At 35.7% G+C, this 23,065-nt stretch overlaps 1 protein-coding gene across 1 annotated transcript in view; it reads left to right on the top strand.

Annotated features, from left to right (window-relative positions):
- The window catches only part of LOC104275016 (attractin-like protein 1), a gene marked incomplete at both ends in the record, with an annotated part of 190,017 nt that overhangs the window by 51,027 nt on the left and 115,925 nt on the right, over window positions 1–23,065 (top strand). Inside the window, one exon of the mRNA XM_009870845.1 lies at window positions 21,246–21,339. Within this exon, the coding sequence (XP_009869147.1) occupies window positions 21,246–21,339 (94 nt within the window). The remainder of the gene's footprint in view (window positions 1–21,245; window positions 21,340–23,065) is intronic.

Here is a 23,065-nt window from a genome sequence, read left to right as displayed (position 1 = left end):
GTATTGCATAGTGTTATGTTATCAAATTACTATGGGATGAGTAACAGTTGTTATAGGAAAAAGATATAATTCATGTTACAGAGGCTTTGGATAGTTGTGATTAAAGAATGGATGAAAAAAAATGACTTTTCTGAATTTTCATTCAATATAATTGCTGACATTTCAATAGCTTTAAAACAAGTCTATGGGCTCACTTTACATTCTGATGTGATGCAGGCTTGTTGGATGTGACAGACCTAAAAAGGGACAAATAAAAGATGGAGGCATAATAACAGGCTTCAAATATATGAAAGGAGGCTGAAAAGAGAGAATTATGATAAAGTGTCTTCCCCCCCATGCCCCCATTTTGGTTGAGAAAGAAATAATAGGATCAAGTTGCAAAAAGAAACATTAAGGTGAAATTAAGGAAAATTTTTTTACTGGTTAAACTGCAAAATAGATTGCCTAAAAGTGTTATGAAATCTGCATTATCACCTACACTAATATTTTCAAACTCATCTAGCTTTCAGGACCGGCAGTGGACTAGCTAATTCCACATGTTCTTCTCCAGTCATAATTTTCAAAAGATTCTTGAAGGCTGCATTCTAGAATGCAGGGAGATACTGAATAAAGATCAAGTATTACAATTATCTAAGAAAATGATCTATGTATAGCAAAATGACTGTGGATATTTGTCATTCCATAAGCATGTTCCTTAGCCTTACATATTACATATTACTTATTTTGGAATCTGTGGCATTTTTGCTATTGTGACATTAAAAAGCTTTCCATTTAACGCAGGTTTGCTCTGTGATTGACCCTCACTCTATTTTGTTTTTGTGTCAGAAGGGTGATATGTCAGTTGCTGATGGGCAGTAGTTTGACAGTGATCTTATTTTTTTAATAATTATTATACTTTTTCTTCTTTTAAAAAAAAGCCTACTACCAATAACTCAAATCCTGTCACTTGAAGTGTCTCTTCTATACGGAGAAGGAGAGTTAGAGCTTGAATTCATGATGTATACATGATCTTTATACTCAGTAGTCCTGACATATAGCATGCAGTAAAGATGTATGTACTACTTCAATTCTTTATGACATTTCACTGTACAAATATCTAGTTTGAATTATTTTTATATTTGATTCATTGCTGCATTCTATAAAAAAATCAGGAATAATTTGCAAAAGCCTTTTTTAATGTTAAAGAAACTTGTGTGACTGTAATTTATTACAGTTGTGAATGAGATAGCCAAAATAGAAAAAGAAATTAATTTGTTACCTTATATTATGATATATTTTAGTTACAAAGAAAGATTTGTGTTCTTCATTGGAAATAAATGATACACAGTGCACAAATCAGTAAGTCCAAGCATTGTGCACATCAGATTTATAAGCTAAAGCCCTTGAATGGCTAAGAAAGGTGTAAAACAATAGTACCATCAAAGTTACCATGTAAAGCTAGAACATCATTTTTAAGAGTTGGCTGAATGCACAAGAAAATAGGTGGGAAGCCAAAGGTGAATTCTAACATGAGGGGAATCGAGAGCTCTAGCAAGCAACAGGTTTGGGGTTCCAGACAAAGCTCTGGTTCAGTTTACCCCTTTTATCTGACAGATCCTGAGTGCAAATGCATGAGTAGCCCTTGGAGTGCTAAATGCAGTGTTGTCTGTCTGTGCCAGAAATATTTAAGGAGGCAAACCCTCTAGTGATAGGTATATAGATGGATAGCTGATGGATAGATGGATGGATAGATGATAGATGGGTAGATAGATAGTGATAGGCTGGACTTGATGATCTCAGAGATCTCTTCCAGCCTCAACAATTCTGTGATTTGACAGGCTAAAGCACACTCACACTCTATTGTGGTGAAGTTTAAAATGAGAGATGCGTGGCCCAGCCCTGCTTCTGAGCAGATGAAGCTATCCAGACATAGGAAACCTAGGAAGCCTTGTAGTCTGGGATGCTGATGAGTTGCAAAACAGGTAATCCAGAGCACTTTCATCCATTTTTTTTTTTTTTTTAATTCTACTCAAATCCTATTTCAGGTACAATTCTGAAGGCCTGAATATCAAAACTCAGTGTAAATATTAATGGGTTTTGGAAATGAACCAGCTCTGATGGTAGATGGGAATGGATACTGGCTTACTGTCTTGGTGGTTTCTTCTACTGTTACATTTTCTTCAAGGTCTTATTCTGTCATATATGGCGATGTTTTTATAGAAATTCTAGAAAGTTATCTGAAATTCTAGAAGTTATGTGTTTACTGCAGACTTCAGCATAAAGTAACATGAGAAAGCAGTATGAAAGAGTGCTTGGAAGAGTTTTGTGTCATCTTGGCAATACTTCTTAGTATCTTTTGCAAACTTAATCATCTACTTAGTTGTCAATGTTAAAAATATTCTAGCTGCTTATCATCTTGTAATTTTCTTTAGGCATGGTATGTTTAAAAATTATTCTTAAAATCTATGAGATGCCAAGAGAGAATTCTTTACAGTAAACTGACCAATATTGAATGTATAATGAATTTAATAATAAGATAACTACTTTACTGTATTGCAAAGAATAAATCTGAGCTTCTCTGATGTACTTCAAAAGCATCTGTTTCTAGAAAAGCATGGTTTTTGCAGTGTCTCCTTCTTTTGCACATTCTGTAAGTCGATACTCTTCACCTATATTTTTATACGTGTCTGTATGTGTGTACATCCACACATGCAGCTCCCTGAATCTATTCCGCAAGTATATGTCTATGTATTAGGTATAAAGAAAAAACTTTTAGACTAGCTTTAAGATACCTTGACTTAGTTGAAATTGACTCCAACAGTAAAATAGTTGCCTAGATAGATTTGTGATTATTTCTATTGGTTAAAAGAAGAAAAAAACCCAACTTATTAGTGACTTGTTGATACCCAAGATATATTTTCAGTAGCAAAAGTCCATGATGTTCAAATCTTGCTGCTCAAAGAATGTGATTATTCAGCTGAATAACTGACATCTGAGATGGGAGGGGGGTTGAGAGAAGAGGCTGAGGATGGCAGAGGCTATTACTTCTAGTGTCTGTGAAAGAGAGACATGACAAAGATGTTAAAGTCATCATGGCAGCTAATTAAAAAGGGTCTCCTTGGTTTTCAGGTTCTATCTATGTTTGAAAGATGTCTACTGGGTAGACTTGCAGATCCTTTTTCTCTGGCACCATTTCTAATGTTTTTACATCTTCAGCAATAGCAACCTTCATGAAAGGCTTTTTGTCGTGACACTCCATGGAGGATCCTATACTGATTTCCTTCATTCCCCGTATCTCCAAAAGAAATACTGATAAAAGCTACGATTGACACCATTAAAAAACAAAGCCCCATTCCTATAGAGCAAGAATGGCAATCAGTGTGTTGGGTATTTGGAAAACATAAATAAAGTTTTGTTTACAAGAAACGCATGCATGTGCGTTAGAGTAGCTTTTGTGTTTATGGTTTTTTGCTTTTTTTGGTAGGCAGCACTTCTAAGAAACCTCCCAATTACTTTGAAGCAATCTGTAGTCTGATTTATTGGAGCACAAATATTGAACAAAATTACCTGTGGAAAACTAGGAGAGGTGTACTCAAGAAAACCAACTGAAAACACATGTAGCTTTTACTACAAGTAATTTCAGGATGGATATCCTTCTTTCACAGTTTTCTTTCCAATCTAACAACTTTTTGGGTTATCCAAGTTGAGCTAGTCTTCATACAATCCACACTAGGTATTAGGAAAGTTTTTTTGGTTTTTTTTTTTTCCTCCAGTTTGTTTTGATTGTGTTCTTTGATATAGATAGGACTCCTCTTTTCTGAAACATCTAGTTTCTACTCGTCCTTGGGTTTTCTCTCCCATCTAGAGAGTACAAGGGGACCCACAGCACCCACGACAGTGTGAACAGGCAGTTGTGTCCTCAGCCATGTTCTTCGAACACATATACACAGTGCATAGCATTTGTATATTAAACTGTAATAAAGCAAATTACATATTTTCACACATTGCAGCAAGAAACTTGTCTTCCATAAAGGAAGAAGTTGATAGCGTGACAAAGAAAACAGTTTTATGTTCAGCTCATTTATTGCAGTAAAACATGCTGGTTTTTACTTAGATGATAGAAAGAGTCCTGGTAATTTCCCTTTAGACTTATTTTTCTAGGTTTCAAAACTTTTTACAAGCAATGAGGGAACAGAAAGCAGCAGTCTTAATCTTTTACTCCAACACTATCACTGTGTCGCTTTTAAATTACCTGTAGTTTGTGGTTGCATAGGGCAGATTTAGAGAAACATCAACCTAAATATTCTGAATATAAATATTTTATGACTGTATTTATGTGAACTTAAAAGTGGAAAATATTATTTCCATAAGAATAAATTTATTTACTAAATATCATAGCATAATGACATTATATTTGACTTTGAGTCTCAAACACCTAGAGATAACAGTGTTAGGAACTGCAGGATGCTACTTTTAACAGCTAAAATTGGGCAGATGCTGTTTGCCTGAGAAATAACTTTTAGAAGGAGAAAAGAATGTTAGATTTAAAACTTCATCAAGGTTTTTTTTTTCTAGTGACCTGAAATAATTTTGTTCTGTTGTGATTCAGAACCTTACAAACAGATTCTGCAGCAATCCTGGCCTTTGTAAATGTTTTCAGCTAAAATGAGAACTGAAGATTCTATCTGTCAGGAAAATCCCGCTGGGGTGTGAGATGTGTTGGTAACTTTTCAGAGCTGTCATGAAATGTCTGTACAATTTAGTAATTTGGTCTCTTTATCAGCATGCTTAAGTATTCTATCAATTTCTAGTTGTTGGATGTAGTTCATGTCAGTAGTCTGAGCAGTAGAAAAATGATAAATATTTTGTTTTATATGAAATTTACAGTTAGCTTTTGAAAAAGCTATTTTATCGTGCATTATTATTATTTATTTATTTATTAAATTTTATCTCCAACTGTGAGTGTGACTGATCATTGAAGGAGTTTGCCCAGATAGGTTGTGGAGTCTCCCTCCTTGGAAATATTCCAAAGTTTACTTCCTGGGTGTGGTCACAGGCAACTGGCCCTACCTGAGCAGCGGGCCTGGACCAGATGATCTGCTTGGGTTCCTTTCGACCTCACTTGTTCTCTGATTTGAAAACAGTGCCATATACCAAGACACTAAAGAATAGATGTTCCAAAACTTCTATTCTTCATGTCCTGTTATTTTACAGGAATACAGCATCTGTAACAGATTTGTGTAGTAGCTTTAGAGTCATCAACATTTGGTTCAACACACCAGTCCTAAGGGAGGCTGATGCCTACCTGACAAAGATGAATATTCGACGGCACCGGTCCTGAAACCAACTCTGAGGAACTACACTCGTCACTGGTTTCCACCTGAACACTGAGCCGTTGATTGCAGCTCTTTGAGTGTGACCATCCATCCAGTTTCTTAACCACTGAGTGGTGCTGCATTTAGCACAAACAGGATATAGAGAGCTAGAATGTTCTGGTGGGGATCAATTCCACTACCCGGAAGGCAATATTCATGCCTGTTTGCAATGATATGTTACTCTTCAAAATGTTTGTTCCTGTACATTTTATCCCGACTTTCCCATGATGCCTGGAGTTTGGATGCTTTTGTCCAGTGATGTCCATAGAAATTAGCACCCGCACTCTAGTGAAACTCATGAGAAAGGCAAAAAATAAGCTCTGTCATTAAGTAGAGTTTGGTTTGTAAGTTTTTAACAGAAATATTCGAGTGATATTCAGTGTTTAACTTGATATCAGAAAAGAGGTAAGTGGGTGAATTCTGCTACCATTGTAGACAGCTGTAAATTTGGTCTTTTATCATCTGCAGTGGAATTCTGTTTTGAAAAGTTTTCTAGTCCAAAATCATACCTTTGGGAGCCTTGAGACCTGTGTAAGGACTAAGCATGAGGACAAAGATCGTTTAACTACCATCTGCAGGAAGACTAGCAGAAACGTAGAAAACAAAGGAAAATTAGTATCCTCAACAAGCAGTATGAACAGCAGCAAAACCATTTTCTTCTGCATCTTCCTAAAGTGGAGTTAGGAATGATCATGTATTGATGAGTGTTTTGACTCAGAGAATGACGTGGCCACGTGGGATGCGGAGATTTTATATGTTTTTTTTTTCTATTTACCTGTTTTAATGTCTAGCATATGGAGAATTGCATTTATGGAATTCACAAATGCATTAAAGATTGTGGGTTTGCACATTCCATCATTAGATGTCTAAAATTCTAGAGGAAATTTTATAAATTATTAAATATTATGTTCTAGAAGCCTTCTTTTCATGGTGACTAATTCTGTGTAGTTTAAAATCAAAAGCAGGCACTTCATGGTTATTCTCATAAATAACAGATATTCACTGTATTGGAGGTATATCCAAACCCCAGGAGTCTATGTGAATAAAGACATTTTATGTAACAATGTATAAATGTTGGAGAAAAAAAGGGTACTATGTGTTTAATACTGCCTTCAAGTACTAGAATATGAAAGTAAATTTAGAAAAAAATTCCACCTCCACTGTTTGTCTTGTACCTTGGTTTATAAGAAACAGTGGGTCGTAAGTTCATAGTAAAACTCTGTAATAAAAAGCTCTTATTTAAGATTATTCAGAAAAAGAAAAAGCTTACCTGTGTGCTAAATTCCAACAGAAAACATGATTTATTTTATCCTATGCAAGCAAAATAACTAAAGGTTTCAACAAATGAGGGGCCTGTCAAACAATCGTTTTTTTGCAGTAGTAGTGGGTTTTTTGTTGTTTTATTTATTCTTTCTTTAATGTGTTGAATAGAGGTAATGACACCAATTACACATTTTTATACAATAATTTATTATAGAGTAAGAACACTTAATATTAACTAAAATGTTGGAATATGGTTTTTATTTTTGTAGTGGGCAGAGGGCTTCTCGTATGTGAGAAATGTAAAGAAAAGAGATTATAGAACAATAAGGTGTTCAAGAGAAGCTTCATATCGCTTTTTGAAGAGAGATTGTTAGAATAGTTAGAATAAGCATATTTTACTTTATTTTTTAATATGACCTTTTCCCCCAAAGGTGGTTTGCAAATTTATTTTCCTTCCTTTAGTGAATGCTGTTTATTGATCAGTGGTCAAGATAGCCTGAATACTGAGTGAATAAACTGCTTGTACTTGGGCTTAGTTGTGAACTTAAATTAAATTCACTCCCGTCAGAATACATTCCAAGTAAATCCAGTACTGCTAAAGCAGAAGAAAAGTGGATTGTCGTAGGAAAAAGCTAGTTAAGGAACTTGGAAAAAAGTTGTTTTTAACAAATTATTATTCCAGTGTTATATTTTAACTGCCAAGCAAAATGTGCTAAGCAAACTTTTCTGTATGCTATTAATTGTTATGTAAACATACAATTTTATTTTTTCTTTGTTGTAGATTAGACCTGTATTATAAAGTATGATTTCTAGCATAATTAATTGTAAATTAAAAGCACAAACTCAGCTAAAACTAGGAATCTTTTTATAGATGTATTTGAATTCCGTAACCTACTTATACTCAGAATAATCTTAGGTGAAGGACTTGGAGTTATACTTCACGGTGAGTGTCATTGCCAAAGTGTGTTTAGGTGTCTATAATTTTATGAGATAAAAACATAAGAAGAAACTGCAAAGTGTAACGTTGCTTGTGATTAGCCTCCAGAGAGAGATTCTTTGGGTGGCTGTGGGATTTCATAAGGTTTTGACAGTATGTCCGTCTGACATATTTAATCTTTTTGATTATTTTCCCTCACTGCATACAGGAGAATATTATAAACTTCCTGTCAATCACAAACTTTTTTAAGCTGATGCCGGATTCTCTAAATTTGATTTTACTTACCAGGTCAGGATATGTACTTTCACTGCACAAGCATCACTTGGACAATTGTTCGCTCGCTGCCCCTGCCCCACCAGTGGGGTAGGGGGAGAATAAGGACAGCAAAAAAACCTCGGGGTTGAGATGAAGGCAGTGTAAAAAGAGAGAAAAAACCAAACCTTCCCACAAGTGGACTGATGCCCAGCTAGTCTCCAAGTGATGACTATCTGCCAGACCATCCTCCCCACCTCCAAAAATTTTATTGCTTAGTATGATAATAGCATGGAATAGCCTTTTGGTGAATGAGTCAGGTGTCCATGGTGTTATACTCTCCCATCCAAATTAAGTAATTTTTTTTTGATTATCACCATAATCAGAAGGTATCAAGTTTAACCCAGTCTTGCAATTGCTGACCATTAAACCTCTTTTTATTATTCTTAAAGGCAATTAAAAGAAGTCTGTTGAAAGGTCTTTTTGACTCCTTTGAAGAAGATTTTTATCTTGCATTAACAAAGTTTTCTTTCCACCCTGCACAGCCACAGGGTAATTGTGTAGCTGTAAGTCCAGTAACTGATTTTATCAGCTATTGGTTTCTTCCTTAAGCCTGATTCCTACAGTATATTGCTTTGCATAATGTAACTTCACAATCCAGCAAAGCTGAATCTAATTTATGTGAGTGGAAAGAGAACAAGATTTTTTTTGAAAGAAAAATATTTAATAAACTTAAACTAACCTTTTTTTTTTAGATCTGTTATGTAACATAAGTGTGTGAAATACTAAAAAGAATAGAAACAACTTTTGCTATGTTAATCTGTTTAAGTAGCAGGCATTTTGTGCTTACTCAGCATCTTAGCCTGAGAACTAAGAATTCAGGCATAGTTTAATTGATCACCACTTATTACTTTTATAGATATTGAGAAGATACAGCCACTTGATTTATAGTATATTCCTTTATCTCTGTACTCATTTTATCTTTTTGCAAGGATTAATGACAATTCTATGGCTTTCACTGATGCTGGTGATAAGTCTTCCTGCATGTTATTGTGAAACATCGTTTTTGGCATAGATGAATAAGTTGCAGTGCATTCTTATTTTTGTGTCCTTTTTCAGGTTTATGTGCTCTAAATTTATTTTATGGGATAAGGGCTATTTATTAAATATATTTCTGATGTGCTGTCTGAGCTGTGTATCAGTACGTTCACCTTCCTAATGAAATTTGTGAAGTCATTGACTTTCAAAAGATATTTCTGGGGGAGATAAGTGGGGCATAATTTAGAAATTTTCATTTGTCCAGAAATACTGTGATTTTTGTCTACCTATTATAAGCAATTATTTTACCTTGTGTCGAAAGAGATTTAAAGAGCTCATGTAGTTGACTGTGTCTAGGCTGAGAAGATGCTGACTTCCAATTGACGGTTGGTAGTTGTAAGTGGAAGACAACATTTTCTTAATTCACTCTTACCTGATCCTCAAATAAGCATTCGGGGGGCCGGTTAGCTCAGTTGGTTAGAGCGTGGTGCTGATAAAAACCAAGGTCGCAGGTTCAGTCCCCCCTCGGTCCCCATGTGTTGCCTGATCTAGTTGAGAGGCGTCCCTGCCCATGACAGGGCGGTGGAATTAAATGATCTCTAAGGTCCCTTCCAACCTAGGCCATTCTATGATTTGACTATAGCAAAAGTTGTCTTGTCTCAAATACAATAGAAATTCTTTTTAAAAAGTAAACATCTAATTTGTTTGTCATTTCTGAATTCTAGGTGTTTGAGAGCTTCTCAGCATCTAGAGTCTCTCTCTTGTTAGTACAGCCTCTTACAGTTTCCTATTATTCTCTTAATTTTAAATCCAGAGACATCAGCAGTCAGTCAGAAATTTCAGCATCTCTGTCGGTAATCCTTCCCCAGTATGTCTTCTGACAGCTGGGCAGTCTGACATCTAACGTGTTGTGGTATCTGCCATCACTGACTACAATTTTACAGCCTAAAAGAATTTATTTTTCTATTTTTGTTTAAATTTGGTTATGTAGCGCTCAGTTTAAATTAGTTCAGAGACTGCCCATAGCTCAGAGAGGGTATGAGAGAACCTCTCAGTGTAACAGGCGTCACCTGGTAAAATCCCTACATGTGAATATACCACCGGCACAGAAGAGTCAAGTAGTTACTTTGCACTGAAATGGTCATCCCTATCCCTAAGGGATCTTAGAAGCCCCCTACAGGCTTTTGAGAAAATACCTTGTGAAACATCATTTCCAACTGGTAGAATGAAGATTCTCAAAAAACTCTTTTAATGGCATTTCTGTTTGATTGCAGTTGATTCTGCCGTCATTTTCTGCGTGGTAAATGCAGTACCTTACGATGGCAGACCGCATTTAAGGGGAAAAAAAAGCTTCACTCACAGTCGAATGCATTCAAAATCAGTTGTATTTTGTACCTCCTAATGGCTGATAGAGGGAAATAATTTGCTGACTTCTTTTTGTTTTGGGGCATTTTTGTCTGATAAATCACGTAAGTTGTTTCTCTTCTTTGGACTTGTACTCTGAATGACCAAGTGCACAAAAATAGTTGCTGTTGCCAGTTGTTGATTTTAGTTGTTTTTCACTTCAGATTGGAAAGGTTTTTTTTGATGTTTAAAGCTGCCATCAATAGCTACCGAGTTTTAAATTGCGTTGCTTTTCATACTGCCTTATAATAGTCTTTGCAGGGGTTCTGTTGTTGTTGTTTTCTGTTATAATTTATGAAGTTATACATTTTTCCATAGGGAGAGAGGGGAAAACAAAGTGTTTTGATGAAAGGAGTTTTTTGGTCAAAATTTTCAAGATAATAGAGAAGCTGTTTTTTATTCAAGAAAATCTAAAGAGACATAGTTTAAAAAGAATGTACTAAGCCTTTAGTGTGTGAAAAAGTTTTCATAAACACATCTCAGACTGGTCATGCAAAGGTGAAGGCATCCAAAATCATCAGGTTTTTTTCCCTTAAAAAAACCCAAACGAAACCCCCAGACCTCACTGTTTTAGTTTTTACGAAACCTAGTAAAAGTTTTAGTCTTCCAGATCTAAAATTACTTAAAAAGAAGTAATCATATTTTATTCTTATGGTTTCATGTGAAAAGTGTCTTCCCAGACAAAAAACTAAGAGTAATTTAAGAAATAATATTTTTAATTCTTTAGGCATGTGAAAGGAACTTCTCTTTAAATGCTTGCATGCTTGAAGAACTGTACTATACATTAGATGCAGAATTTAGTTTTTGACTTAACTCACAAAACCTGCAGCCTAACCTACTGTGAAAATGTAGACTATTTATTTCTGTATAACGTATTATATTAATAAAAGAGTAAGTAGAAAGACTGAAAAGGAAACTGGTAAGCAGAACATATTAGACTTCAAATAAAGTGCTTTTGATAATATTTTCATCTGGAAATTTTCACTTTTACATGTTCAAAGGAAGTTTCAGTTTTTCACACAGATTAACATGGAGAAAATAAAATTGATGCTGATACAGTTCATGAGTTCTTCTGGAAATGTTTTGCTCTGGCATGGTTTTTTAAGTAGAAAATACTGTTCTCTATGCGTGCTATTCCTGAATGATCCCAAGAGCAAGCTATAAAAATCTTGTACTGTAGTTCAGTATTGGCATGAAAGATTCAGGTACAGCAAGACTCTTGTTAATTGTTTAAGATTTTTTTCATTTCAGAAAAAGAAAAAATATCCTGTCTTTCAGTGTTAGTCTTCTGTATTGCATTTTCATTATCTACTTGTATAAAACAAAATTATGGGTTTCCAAGCTGTCTTTATAATGTTAGTTGCTGATGATTAAAGACAGATGTAGTATGATTGCTTGAGATGTATTTTTTGCAAACAAACGAATCAGTTCACTTTTGAGGATGACTGCTTAAACAGAAGGAATAATGAAATACAAACACTTCAGGGCTGTTTTACCAATGTAAGAGATGACTTAAGAATAAATGCAAGCCTTTAAATGGGGAAGGTTGCCATAAGATTGTGTTAGTATGACCAATATAAATTTTCTTTTCTGCAACATAAAATCAGCCTGTTTATTTCATAGATCTGCTTTGGGTTTTTTAGGATAAGTAACAGTCCAAAAAGTTAAAGGAAACTTCACTTGTGATTTCCAGATTGTTTTACTGTGTGACATAGTATTGCTTTTCAGGAAAAAAGTAATTGCCTTCCTAGTAGACAAATGATCTCAGTAGGCTTAGTTGTCACGATCAAGTGAAATTGTCACTGTTTTGCTGTGACTATAAATTCCAAGAAAAAGTGAAAATCCCATTCACGCTTGGGTGAATTGCTCTTTTGAAATGGGAAGTAGTGAAGAAGAGCATTTCTGTAACCTCCAGGTTAGCTTTTGAAGGACCAAGGAGGAGCAGAAGGCAGGCTGCACTGCTGTCGAGACAGATATTGGGACAACTGTGATGTGATGAGTGTCTAATTTTACAAATCTGGCTGCCAGGGTAATTGGGCATCTTGCCTTTTCCAGTGCACATTTATATCCTTTACTAATCTGGTAAAATGTTTATCTAATTTTTATGAGTGTTGGGAATAACTCACCTCGCTCTGAATGATACGTACAGAACCACATTTGATTTATGTATCTGATATTGGTCATTGGTGAATTCTCACATTCAGTGCATACACAGATTCCATATCTTCCTTATATGTCTTCAAAATATTTCTGTTCCATTTACATTTTCTCTCTTTGTCTCACAGTCCTTAATTCTGTGGCACTAAACATAGATATGCATTTTTTTGTCTTTTCTCTGTACTATTAAAAAATTAATTGGCTTGAGACTAAAGAGAGATAAATCATAGTATAAACGAAGAAGGATGAAAATAAAATTTGTTATAGATATGCTGATTAGTCTAATAAAATCGATTTATTGTGAAGGTTCATCATGTCACCATAAAGTGGCAGTTTTATTTGACCTGCATGTACAGGAGTCCTTTGTAATAACATTTTTTAAATTGTTCATTGCTTCACAGAAGTTCTTTAGCTTAATTTTAATTCTACACAATCAGTGACATTGCATAAGTGTTGTTGGACATGTCTGTTTGCTTTTACATCGCCTGTCTCAAAGGTTGAATGAATGAATTTCCAATAAAAGTATTGGCTGAATGCTTAAAGGGTATGAGAGGCTTCCAGCTCAATATACGTTTTTAGAAAAACGAGTGACTAGACAGATTTGTAGTATTACTAATGTAGAAAATTGTCCCAGAAGGGCAGTTATCATATGAACAAACTAATGGATTACATAACTGGACTTTTACAGTGAAACTGAGCATTACGATGTTACATCTGATATATGTTTGCACTTGCTATTTCTTACTTAGCCTAGCTGTGTGAGAGTGCATCTCTTTTTTTTAAAGCAACTTATACCTTGCATGTTACCAAAATTAGCAACGTAGTACAGCTCAATATTTAATGGCATTGTCATTTAATAGGTTTTGGAAAAAAAAAATCAGCAAGGTATCTTAAGGGAATTATTCATGTGCAGCTCTAGTGATTTAGTAATCTTTGAAGTAAGCAAACATATTAAGTTAAAGTACCATTTGTAGCGATCTCCGTTTGGGAGAAAAATTGCGGTTATATGTTGGAGATGGAGGCTAAGCAATAAGTGTTTTCAAATTCAATTGTCTAAAATGCATACTTCATGGAAATAGTGATGGGTATTCTTTTGTTGTCAGCATCAGCAAGAACATTTATATGCTGAGCAAGCAGCTCAGAATCAATCATGCTGTGGATTCATTATTTAATAAATTCTATAGGTTTCTGATTTTGCAGCGTGGATTTACTCTACTGGATTATGTTGTTTTCATATAATCTTTCTGTTCCACTTAGAATCTACATGTTGTACAAAAGAGTAGTGTGAACTGCTATTTCCCTAAAAATAGATATTGCCAGGGTGGGGTTATTTTTGATTTTATTTATTTTTTTTAAAGCTGTAATGTCATCATTTCAGTTAACATGTAAAAATAACATCAAAACGGGATTTCAAATTCTATAATTTAAGCAGGTTTTTTATTGTAAGCCATAGATAACTTATTTTTAAAAAATATTTAATGAATGCTAAAATGTTGGTTAGTATTTAAGCATTTAAAATAACTGTTTAAACAAAATCCTGTGTGCACAATATAAACCAAGTCGGAGATGAGTGTGTACAGCGGTATGGGAAGACTCGTGAAGTTGGGCTGAACTCGCTCCAAAGAGCTATTTCGCTCCAAAGGTGCAGCACAGGGTACGTGTGCACCTACAGCAGTACAGTAGGCCAGCCGCACAGTAAAAACAAATTTTCTTGTGTTTTGATGGAATTTCCTGGTTTTTTAACTTGTGGCCACAGGCTCTTCTGTCAGTGGGCACTACTAAGAGTCTGATTCCCTCCCGTCAGGTATTTATATGTATTGGTAAGATTCCCTTGCGACTTCTCTGGGCTGGATCCCAGTTCTCTCAGCCTTGTTCCAGTCCCTTAATCACCTCTGTGGTCCTGTGATCATCTTCAGTTTTGCTTTCAATCCAGTGAAATTGAGTTCATGGACCTGGAGCATGATACAAACCAAGGCGTGGTAGGAGCTGGAAAACTGGGAGATTTATTACAAAAGTTTGCTCGTTGTCTGCACTGAAAATACTTGATATTAATGAGACATTAACTTTAAATCTTGCCAGTCAATCTGGGGGATAATTTCCAGCATTTACAAAGGTATGGATTTCTGAAGTGTATCTGTACCTAGAACATAAATGTTACTAGAACTCATTGTTAAAGCTCAACCTGGAGGCAATTTATCAATACAATTTTGTATACGTAACTCATGTTTCTCAGTCATGATGGGTGTGAATGAATTGTTCAGAAATACAACATCTAAAACTCCTGGTCTTACTTACAAGAATAAATTTTGTAGCTGATATGAGTTTTAAAAAAAATATACATAAAAAATGTACACATCATATAATTTATATAAATTTTGAAAGTTGATTTAAAGAATGTATGTATGTTTGGGCAGGGATCTGCAACGTGAAATAAAGTCCTCATCAGAGCTGTACCAATATAATTTGAGTTAAAGTATATGTCTGTGTTCTATGCCTGAGTTTTTCACACACAAACTGTGGCAATTCCAATTCCCATCTTTTCTTGTACCTTTGAGTGAAATATGGGCATCGGTAACAGGTTTTTCTGTGTTTCATGTACTGCAATTTATCTTTGAAGGTGTAAAGCTAATGATAATTCTTGCTTAATAGAAACTTCTGAAATCCAGCAAAAGCTGGCATTAAACTTGTCCTTTTAATTAAAACCTGTTAGCACCATGTGAATTATAAAATAGCTAATGACACATGTAATTCTTTCCCATGAGGGAAAAGGAGCTATGATATACTATCAATCCCTCTTGTATCCTAGAAGTGTGATTATCTGATTAAAAATACATTACCCAGAGCTAACTTACTTTTACTTTTTAAAGTCAGTAGTGTTTAGTAGTGTTTCAGGATGCGGGTTTTTACTTTTTGTTTCTGTTGTTGTTAGGAGAATTCTATATATTTCTCTTTCACTGGTTGGTTTGCAGAGATGAATTTCTGAGTTCTGAATACTGAATGTGCAGACTTAAGAGGAAGTAGAGAATGTGAAGAGACTTTAATAAGAATTAGAATATTATTGTATTTTAAACTGACTATAAAGTTAAAGCAAGACTTCAAGCTATTCCTTGCGTTGATGACTCTTAGGGGAGATTTGAGAGAGGATTAGTGTCATCGCAATATCCCAAATAGTATTTGAGTATCGTCCTGCTGTGGGTGCTGGAGTATGTTGTAAAGCACTAAAATCTGTTGTACCCTGTAGATAATCTTTTCTCTTGTAATACTTTCATATGGTAGTATTGGTCAAAATGTGTGATGACATTGATGAGGCTAGATTTTTATGTTGGTGGTGTGGTGTTCTGAGGATAATGCCAAAAGTTGACTCTATTTCTTTTTTTAAAAAGTACCTTTTCAAACAAAACCAAAACCAAAAAATCTTTCCTGACTGGGCTTGTAAGTGTTATTACCTTTCTATTTGTTAGGGGGCCGGTTAGCTCAGTCAGTTGAACGTGGCGCTAACAACACCAAGGTCGCAGGTTCGATTCCCATTCGGTCCCCATGTGTTGCCTGATTTAGTCAAGAAGTGGCGTCCCTGGAGGCAGGGAGGCTGGATTAAAATGATCTCTAAGGTCCCTTCTGGCTTAGGCCATTCTATGATTCAGTTCTTCTGTGAGGGAAGCAATATCCCTATCCAAGAGCATAAAGATTTTTTCTATTTATATTTACTTTCTCAGCAAATCAGTGTAGGTGTGTGTTGAGGGTTAGGGCAGGGCTGGCCACTGAATCCTGACAGTTGCTCTCTAACCCCTCTCCCTCCCCAAACAGGAAGGGAAAGTGAGTGAGGCAGAGACAATTACGGATTGGAATAGAAAACTAAACAGCTTTTGTAAAACAATAATAAAAAATTAACTATTTACATATATATATACAAACCAGATATCGAACCCCACTCCCTCCTCAGTAGCAATTGCCTGCCCCTGATGCTACAGAGCAGGCACGCACACGGGAAGCCCCAGGCTCAGTGACAGAGGGGAGCTGGATTTGGGAGCTCAGGACGGGGATCAAAGGCAGAAGATTGGATGGAGTCCTCCTTGGGTGCCAAATGTTGGAGAAAAGGCCTTAACCCCATTCACCTTTATGCTGAATGTGGTGTCTATGGAATGGAATACTCTTGTTGGTCACCTGTCCTGTCTGCTCCTCACTGGAGGTGCTGCCTTTTACTTCACTGTGACCCCTTTTACTTCCCGGCACATTCAAAATGTTACACAACATCCAGCAGCGACCTTGATCACTGTAGGAGCCAGTATGTGCAAGAGCCTTTCTGCATCCCAATCCCTGGCAGTAACTACAAACATCAGGCATTATCACTTCTAGTGCCAGACACTGTCTTCAGAAACGTGCTGTCAACTTCAGAAAGTGTGGTCTCTCGGAGTCTGAGCTGAAATAGTAAAATTGCTGGACAGAATTGGTTCTGTTTAGCTCAAACCAGGACAGTGGGCTTCATCCTCTAATGTTAAGCCTACTATCAGTGACCCAAATACAATAATTCATGGTAAGAATGGGACATTATTTAAAACGTAATCATGATAGAGAATGTGTTGCTGTCAACATCACCTGAGAGATGTGACAGTGCAAAAGGTTCACACTGTGCTTACCTGGATGTGTGAAAGAATGGTGGCTCTCAGAAATCCACACTGGAACTGAATGGGAGAGAGGGAATCAGTTAAATATGCTCAAACTTGGTAAAATGCTTGAATGTGGCAGAAGCTGAAACTCCTTATTGGCTGAGAATCTCAGTGGGATGGCTTAACTGGCTTCATATGCAGCCACAGAAAAGACAGTGTTGTAGGAGGACACTAAGGCACAACAATGTAATCTCGTAAGTTTTCCTTGACAGTGTCTCAGATATGTTAATTCGGATGGGGCAGACAGGCCCAGAAATTCAAAAGTGATAATGTGATCCTCCCACCATCTAGCATTAAGTACTCTGAGCCTGGGATTTTCAGTCAGAAATCTGTTTACCACCATGCATTTGTACTGAAACTCTTAAAACTTGTATTAAATACAAGGAGGGAAAAAAGAAAAAAAAAGAAAAGAAGAAAAAGAATCATTTGAAATGTGACATACTAAGTATAGCTTTCATTTTAACTCAACTGCTATTTCCTTTTCCTTCAGCTTTAGGAAGTTCTTACAAAGAAAAATCATGTTAAGCGTTTCTTTAGATCAACATTAAAGATTATGACTGTCCTCCTTTAGAAGAAAAAAACCCAGCTACTTAATACAGGCTTTAGCTGCTGCTTCTAGAACTTAAGCTTCAGTCCATGAAAACAAAAGAGGGTGGCTTAAAAAAAATATGGAAAATACAAATTGCATCCCTTGTGCTGACTTCTACCAGCTGAGCTTGATTGGTACAAAATACGCTTTTAAAACTGATTCCTAGATTTGGCATATTTTTACTAGTGGTAGACTATGAAAGATACTACTGTAGCTACAGTTTTAACTGTTGACTTACAGTGCTATCAGAGCAGAAACCGTTCACTAAGAAAAGTTAAGCAGAGAAAAACAAGTAGAAAATATTAAAGAAAATGTGGAGGGAGGAGTATGAAAATATTGAGGTGGTGGAACAATATAGGTCTTCTGTTACTTTGAAAGCACATGTAGATTTAGGTTGTGGTTTATTTAGTAAATATACTTAAATCCAAAACCTGTGATTTCTTTTGTATTATTTGCAAGTAGGCCGATGGAAATAAAACCTGCAGTGAGGCACAAAGATAATGACATCTAATTTTTTTTCCACTGAAATTATCTGTAAAATATAAGATATATGTTCCACCAGAATATTGTTCTGCCTCTGTTATTGCATTTGCTGGATAACATACTCACCTTTGCTTCAGTAACAGGAGAGATAGCTTTATGTGTATTTTGGGTTTTGAGCTACTCCCCACAAAGAAGTCCACTGACTGGTAGAAATCCATGTTCATCACAAACTTGGAAGACTGAGATTAATTAAAATATGCATTTGCTGTTGTTAAATATAATTTGAAGTCTTTATTTTATACAGCATGTATGAGATTTTTAAAATAATATAAAAGTGATTAGCTCCTGATGTCCTTTTATCAAAGTATTATCCAGGGGACAGTTAAATTACTAGAAACTTGATCAATGAGAGTCATCCCTCTTCATCTTTTAATAGAAGAAAATCAGCTGCTGGGCTTGTCAGAACTAGGTTTTTCATTGACGAGGAATCCGAAATACAAAGTTCTGAGTCTTCTGAACTCCTCCTTTTTTTTTCCTTTTCCAACCACACTGACCTTTGTGCTATAGAAGCTTCAGATGTGTCATGAAAATACAGGTGAGGTCGAGCAGCCGTGTTGTGCTTTTAGTGAGAGCGATCAAACCATGAACGTATCCTTTATTTGTGTGCACTGTGAATACACACAGGTCAAAGTATAGACATGGGTCCATGGGAATATAAATTTTGTCAGATGTTTCTGTTAAATAACATTTCTGCAGTAGAAATCCAAGAAACTCTGAAGACAGAGTGCAGTTACTCAAATGTGATGCAGTTTAAATGGAAGGAGATACTTGGCTGATAGGAGAGGAGGTAATCTGTGGGTTGCTGTGTGAGCACATAGTGCTTTAACGTGCTCCATATAGGTGCTGATTTGATTTAGATATCCCTGGGGATAAATGGTGCTGAAAAGTTTGATTGATCAGTAATTCCATAGACGGAGTATACAAGCTGTGTCTGAGCTGCCAGAGGAAACAGGTTTGCCCTTCCCCAAAGGCTCATGTGGCCACATCTGTTACTTTTACTATGTTACCCATTTTACCCATTCTTCTTTTATTTCTTTTTTCCCAGAAAGTGATAAAGATGCATAGCATCCAAAGGCTTTTGTAACTTAGTGTTTAAATACTTTAACTAAATAAAAGGTACTCAAGTAAAGAAAGTTCCACTTTCACATTTGTGTTCTACTTCCTATTAAGTGAGCAGTAACTATAGGAATAATAAGTAAGATTGGTTGGCAGTATCTTCTGTGTTTGTGGGTATATTGTCAAATTTCTGGAATGTGTTTAGGAATTCAGCATTTTACCTCCTTTAAAACTTTTGTTCTTCTTATAAGGATGCATCACTCTTAAGAACAGTTAACCATAATAATTGTTAACAATATATTTCTTTGATTTTCACTAAACATACAGCAAAGATTTATATAATTAAAATTAACTTTTGAGAAGAGACTTTTCCAGCTTAAAGTGCTTAAATGATAATTCTGTAAATGCTGAAGGGAAAACATGAATGGATTTAGGAAAATGTAACTGATTATATAGTAGCAGCACTTCCTATGAACATTTATTGTAGAGTGCCAAGATCATAACAAAATTACAAAATTTAGCACTTTGTGGTAACTGTAGGTGTTTTCCAGAAATAGTGTTACAAGCCATAGAGAAGAAAACGTCACACATCACTATATGCTGCGTGAAAATTTCTGATACGTGTTTTCTTGCAGACAGTTTGAATTTCTACTACTTTTTAAGTAAGCATTGCTGCTTCAGCTTAGCTGTCTTTTTAACAAGTTGTGAAGGCTGAACAGCCCATTGAATTCGTGACACTGAAATATTCTGTCAATAATATCTTATGATATTTAATTGTGGTTGGGACAGAGAGGCCAGAGTGTGTATGGTATGGGACACTGTCACAGAAGCATTAATTGTGTGCTATTCCTTGTCAGTAGAATAGGAACATTAAAACTCAGGCCCTCTGGTAGAAATTCAGTATTAGCATTATAAAGTGGAAAATAAACTTTTTTTTCTGTATAGGTGACCACTTAATATCTGTTCCCAAACAGGAGCCCACATATTAAATCTTTTATCTTAGTCATAATTAAAACTTTAGTAAAAGCATAGTATGTTGATCAAAGTAGGTTCAGAGTTACATTGTACAAAATAAAGACTTTAAATGCAGTGTGAATATTACCAGGTCATTATTCTAGTATGGTGTGGGAACTTACTGATACATTTACCAGAGGGAGGTTATTAAATTTTTTACGCTTGGTTAGAAAAGAGGGAGGACTGCCTAAGCAAGATAGTCATTCATATAAACATGGGAAGGAAAAGCAAAATGAAGGCTCAATAATTGGGAACGTGAAGGCTTGTTTTGAGGTGAGAATGAATCAGGCAGCAGGAGAGGCAGTGAAAAAAACCACTGTGGAGAGATTTATGTTAGTGACTGGTTTTAAAAAGGAGTGGAGTGATGGTGATGTTTCTGTGATTCTCCTCCAGTTCAAATTTCAGGAGCTTTTAAAGGTGCCTATTTTATGCTTCTAGACTATTCTTGTGGACCATAATTGCAGTATTAACACTGCCTTTGTTCAAATGGCTTCAAAGCTCTCTTTTTGTTTGCTTTTATCAAAAGCAAGAGATCCAATTATGTTAGATATTTTACCAAACATCTACAATAATACTTTCTTTAATTAGACATTTGAAACTAATGGAATGTTGCCATTGCTTTTACCATTGCTCAGGATTTCATCTTGTATAGCAAAGATCTATTGTTAATAATTTTCTGTATTGCACATTGAAATAGTAGACTTTAATGGCTGTTCTCAAACTGCTATTACTTAAGGTGTGAAGAAGAGGCCCTAATGACACATGCATACTTCTTAACTCTACAGAAAATGCACTAAATGATATGCTAGTGAAATGTTCTTCAAACAAGCTTATAATTGGTGTAGTATTTTTTTTTTTAAATACAGCTTGTAGGAAATGTGTTTAGGATGAAGCATTAAAATGCATGACAATTCCTTTAGTTATAGAGTAAAACACATGTGAAGCAATCTCACTTTTTCTTTTTGATTTTGTAGCTTGCACCTGCAGCGGACATGCAAATATTTGTCACATGCAAACAGGAAAATGCTTCTGCACAACTAAGGGAATCAAAGGAGACCAGTGTCAACTGTGAGTACAATGAAATGTAGCCCAAAATTATTGCAACTGATGCCTCATGTATAATCACTTTTTTCCTGTTTCTGTTATACTTTTGGTTTTGGATTTTGTGATTGACCTGACAACGTTGTAGTGATGAATCTAGTGTTCCATATCCTTCTTAGGAGATTTCAGTTTTACTTAATCTTTTATTAAAGAAATGTGTTACAAATACTACTAACGTTTTGCAAAACAACAGATTTTAAAAATATTCTTTAAAAAGAAGGAGCTGGAGAATGACCTGTAGTTGTCTTCCATTTCTTAAGGATTTTTTAAAAAATTATTATACATAAAAAGTATCTGCAAAATTGGTAGCTATATTCAGTACATTTGTCCCCTTTATTGATCAGAATCAACAGTGATTAGATTATTAGAATTTTGGAAAGATAGTAAGGTGCACAGTGCTTTTGACATTTTCCCACATTAAACGTAGAACAGAGAAATGTGTAGACCTGTCACTGGAAGTATAATTAGTGTATCTTGTTTTGTAGGAGTTGTTTCTTGTGTTTATTTAGAGGAAGAGCTTGCAATTTAAGATCGAGCATAACAAATGGGAAGATTAAGAGCAAAGAACGAGGAAGTGGAGTAACTTGTCAAGTAGGAGAAATAACACGTTGAAATTAACCATGAATAGCCTGATATTTAGAGATGCTTCTTTCAGGTCATTCTGTCCTGTACGCTACATTATTGAATAGGAACCTTATTCTTGTCACAACTATAGTTATTTAAAACAGTATCTGGCCCGAAAGCCGTCTTAGAAATGTTGGTTGGAACTAGGGAAAAGGCATAAATACAGCTTATTCTTCTTCAGCGGGTAGAAGTCTCAGAAGGTTATGGCCTGCCTGCCACGGGGGCTGTACTCTCATGGGGTTTGTGGCTTCATCTTTGATACGCTTGATGAACTGGCTTGAATCTTCAACACTTGGCTTGATAAATAGTCAAGCAACAAAAATATCTGATGCAGAGGCTACGTGTATATTTGTGAGAAAGAGGTGTGCTGGCAGGACTGCTGTTTTCATGGTACCTCTAGGACTTTCTGTGTAGCTCATTGGAGTCTCTCAGGATGAGATGGGTAACCAAAGTTGGGACTAAATAATAAGTTTCTATCATGATTAAAGCTGAAGAGTGATAGTATCTTTAAGCTCTGAAATAAGTCTTCGCTGAGATGTTATTTTTTCCACTTTTTTTTTGTGTGTGCAAACGCACAATCATTTCTCATTATTACTGAGTGGTTTGATTACGGGTGTGCTATGGACACGTGTAGATGCCATTCTACCTCTTTGCAAAGAATGGAGGAGAGGGGTTAGAAATAAAATCTACTCCTCTGCACATTGTAACACTCAAAATACAGGAAACTGTTCGTAACTCCAGCATTCTGCCAACTACCATTCAGCCTAAGGCACTCTTTATAGACCTTTCCCCTCTGTATTTCACATACCTATTTTGCAGTTGCTTTCCCTTTGTCTTGTGTCTGTATCGTTGTTTTCTCTGCTCTGATTTGGAAATTTCGTTTCAGACAGTTTCTCATGCTGCTCAGCTGTGTCAGTCCGCTATCCTGAGTCTGTCCTAAGAGCTTCTTTTATATTATTTACTGAGCTAGAAGAGAAAAGTTTGTCTTGGTGCTGTTCTAAAGCAGCTTTGAGCATGCAATACATTCTATTTGACAATGTTTCTTTATTGACACATGGTATCATCTCTT

Source organism: Apaloderma vittatum, unplaced genomic scaffold (assembly GCF_000703405.1).
Source record: "Apaloderma vittatum isolate BGI_N311 unplaced genomic scaffold, ASM70340v1 scaffold7116, whole genome shotgun sequence".
Classification (NCBI taxonomy): Eukaryota; Metazoa; Chordata; class Aves; order Trogoniformes; family Trogonidae; genus Apaloderma; species Apaloderma vittatum.
This window is presented reverse-complemented; position numbering and strand designations above follow the sequence as displayed.